The following is a 3562-nucleotide window of genomic DNA, read 5'->3' as shown; positions in this document are numbered from 1 at the left end:
ATAGGCCCCGCGGTTGGAACTTCGATCCCCGGCAATGGGATCACAAGCTCTGGGGTTAAAGTCCTGCAGACTCCCACGGCTTGGAGCGCCCGTCGGTCTCCAGGAAAGGCCGCCAACCCCACGATGTTAAGCCACAGTGGGGATGGAGATACGATGTGGAAAAAAATCGCATCTCCGTCGAGGTAAGAGATTGAAAAACAATTTCCCCCAACCAACACCTCCCCTACACCCACTCCCCCATAAAACAAACCAAGGAACACTAAAACATACTTTTTAACATACTAAAAATAACAAAAAGAAGAAAGGACAGACAGACTGTTGGCGAGGCAGCCACTGCTGGTTCATCCATCTTTCAATCTGTCATTCTAAATCTCAATTCTACCACACTTTCTGTCCCATTGGTCCACACTACTCCCTCTGTACTTTGGACATTGTTTATGAATGGATTCACAATGCACTCTCCTCCCATCTTGCATTCAGCTGTCAGTGGCAATCAGTCTGGTTGGTAGCACCATCTTGGTTCATTATATCTAACAATGGTAATAACATTTAATGCACTTTTAGTTGCCTAGACTTTCTTTTTAGTTTTTCCATAGTCCACCTCCTAGAGCAAAGGGGAAGGATAGACACTTTCAGGGATATTTGTTCCAATATCATAAGACTCTCCCATTTGGTCCTGATTTAAACAGAGAGCTGGCTGTGTTTAATAAATTTTACTGCACATGTAAAAGATTGATAATTTCTTAACCCTGACTTTTCAGTTTAGTTCAGTTTAGCTTAGCTTGTTATTTTCACGTGTACCGAGGTACAGTGAAATGTTTTTGTTTGCATGCTATCCAGACAAAGAAAAGGCTATACATGAACACAATCAAGCCGTCCACAGTGCACTGATAAAGAATAAAGGGTACAACATTCGGTGCAAGATATCAACAGGTCTGAAAGGAAATGAAAGCGAGCATTGCTAGTGTAAGATAAGCTGCTGTTGAAGTAAAGATTTAAAAAAGAACGATTGTAATGGATGATAGCAGATCCTCTTCTAGGACCGCACGCAAAGAGTCGTCATGTCAAGGCGCCATCTTGCTCACGCTCTGCCCTACCATTTTCAAAACAAAATTCCACCAAGCTAAAGGATATTAATAATGTTTAGATTATTATTTGTAAATGTTGTTTTAATCTTTGCAGTTAATTGGAATGTTGCTGGCCTGCTGTTTGTCCCGATTTATCACTGCAAACCAGTATGAAATGGTGTAAAACATGCAAGGAAAAGGTGGGTTCTTTTTGCAAGTAAAATTTATAGATATTTTGGGTGATGTAACATTCCTGCCCATGATAATTAAATACTGGTCTCATTAATGCATCAATAAGCTAAGAGAGGGAGCGGGGGAACCTCGACAATAAATGCTAGTGAGCTTATGCAAATATTCTCAAAAAAACCCTCACATTTTCTAACAACTTGTTTTCTTTTGCAGGAGACATGATCTAATTAGTCAGTTTATGTAGGATTTGTAGAAGACCAGCCGGCATCCTCAAGCAGAATATTTTTTCTATTATTTGTGGTGCACTGTTTTTTTCGCATCGAGCTGTGCAATAAAGGGCACTTTCTTTTTACCTTGAACATCAAAGCTTTTAAGATGCTGGAGATTGCTGTAGTTTATTTACTTGGTTAACTTAATGGGATTCATACTATGATATAGCAGGTACCATATTTGCTTTCTGTGGCTCTGCATGTGGAAACATGAGTTTTATGGGGATGCGGTATGCAGGTGGGTCGAGGCTGTTCAGCAGTGTCACTGGAATTTCTAATTTATTTATAGTGACAAATATTGATGACTCTTTCTCGTAGATATTCAGGTTTTGATTTAATTCATACACTACTGTTGTTCTGCCATGTGGGCTTAGAAATGGGGAAAAATGGATTACTGAGGGAAATAATATAATAGTACTGTAGGGCTTGAAGGGAAAGGTAATTGTGATTTCCCTGAATCTAAACTACAATTCAAGTTTTGTAATTAAGGTGTCATTAAACATTACTGCTCATGGCACTATATGTGGTCTCCTGCCCTTTGTAAAGTGTAGTTTTACTGTTTGTTATGTGAACCCAGTAAATAATATTGCTTCTATTTTAAGTATTTGTATGTTATCATTTACACTGTAATGTAAGTAGCAGGCTGTCAATCAACCATTAACTTATTTGTTTTCTTTTCATTGCGAATGTAGCAACTGATGCTCCCACGGAATAGGTTATTTAATAAGATGGGACAGTGTTAAGCAACCCTTAAAAGCATTTCAGAAGTAAATTGTAGTTGAATTTAATGCATTTTAAAACTGCCACTAGCCAGCATGCCAACATGACTGCAACATTGTGAGCTTTTGTGAATTCTGTATTAATAAAAATTGTTAAGTACAACTGTCTTGAGATCTCTTTTTGTGGTTGTCATGCTGTGAACTATATATAATATTAGACTAAGTGGGACCCGTTGGGTCGCATGTTCACACGGGAGGCCTGGTCCCCCAGCGCAATATTCCACCTCTCTACCAATTCCTATATTAGTGGCCAGTGGGGGGGGGCTTTCTGGAGCGCTAGTATGGGTGTTGTGGGTTGAAGGGACTGGTTCCCAGGGGGCTAGTATGGACATTGTGGGCCAAATGGATTCTTGGGGTGGCAGCTCAGTCACTCAAGCCTGATGTGCTGGCAGCTCACTCACGGCTGGTGGGCTAGCAGTTGACACGGCTATTCCTTGAAATTCCATTTCAAGCTGGGTGCAACGCCACCAAATTCAAATGCAGCTTCCTACCATTTCAAGCAGGGTGCAAGGCCACCAAATTCAAGTGCAGTTTCCTACCATTTCAAGCAGGGTGCAAAGCCACCAAATTCAAGTGCAATTTCTTACCACTTCAAGCAGGGTGCAAGGCTACCAAATTCAAGTGCAGTTTCATACCACTTCAAACAGGGTGCAAGGCCACTGAATTTGAGTGCAGTTTCCTACCACTTCAGGCAGGGTGCATGGCCTCCAAATTCAAGTGAAGTTTCCTACCACTTCAAGCAGGGTGCAGGGCCACCAAATCAAGTGCAGTTTCCTACCATTTCAAGCAGGGTGCAAGGCCACCAAACTCATGTGCAGCTTCATACCACTTCAAGTAGGGTGCAGGGCCACCAAATTCAAGTGCAGTTTAATATCACTTCAAGCAGGGTGCAAGGCCACCAAATTCAAGTGCGGTTTCATACCACTTCAAGCAGGGTGCAAGGCCACCAAATTCAAGTGCAGTTTCATACCATTTCAAGCAGGGTGCAAGGCCACCAAATTCAAATACAGTTTCATACCATTTCATGCAGGGTGCAAGGCCACGAAATTCAAATGCAGTTTCATACCATTTCATGCAGGGTGCAAGGCCATCACATTCAAATGCAGTTTCATACCATTTAAAGCAGGGTGAAACCACCATACATCCACACAAAACACCACATAAACGCCACGCTCACAGTTCAGTAGACATTCAGTATGGTCAGTTGATTCACAGCTCAGACAGAGTCGTGACCTCTCCCTCCCCCATCTTGCAGAGA

General features: G+C 41.8%; 1 protein-coding gene across 1 annotated transcript in view; it reads left to right on the top strand.

Annotated features, from left to right (window-relative positions):
- tspan7 (tetraspanin 7) overlaps nucleotides 1–2407 on the top strand; it is a 77318-nt gene extending 74911 nt beyond the window's left edge. The window contains 2 exon segments of the mRNA XM_033033106.1: nucleotides 1183–1267; nucleotides 1470–2407. Coding sequence (XP_032888997.1) covers nucleotides 1183–1251 — 69 coding nt within the window. The 3' untranslated portion in view covers nucleotides 1252–1267; nucleotides 1470–2407.
- The last annotated feature ends 1155 nt before the right edge of the window (nucleotides 2408–3562 follow it).

Source organism: Amblyraja radiata, chromosome 14, assembly GCF_010909765.2.
Source record: "Amblyraja radiata isolate CabotCenter1 chromosome 14, sAmbRad1.1.pri, whole genome shotgun sequence".
Lineage (NCBI taxonomy): Eukaryota > Metazoa > Chordata > Chondrichthyes > Rajiformes > Rajidae > Amblyraja > Amblyraja radiata.
This window is presented reverse-complemented; position numbering and strand designations above follow the sequence as displayed.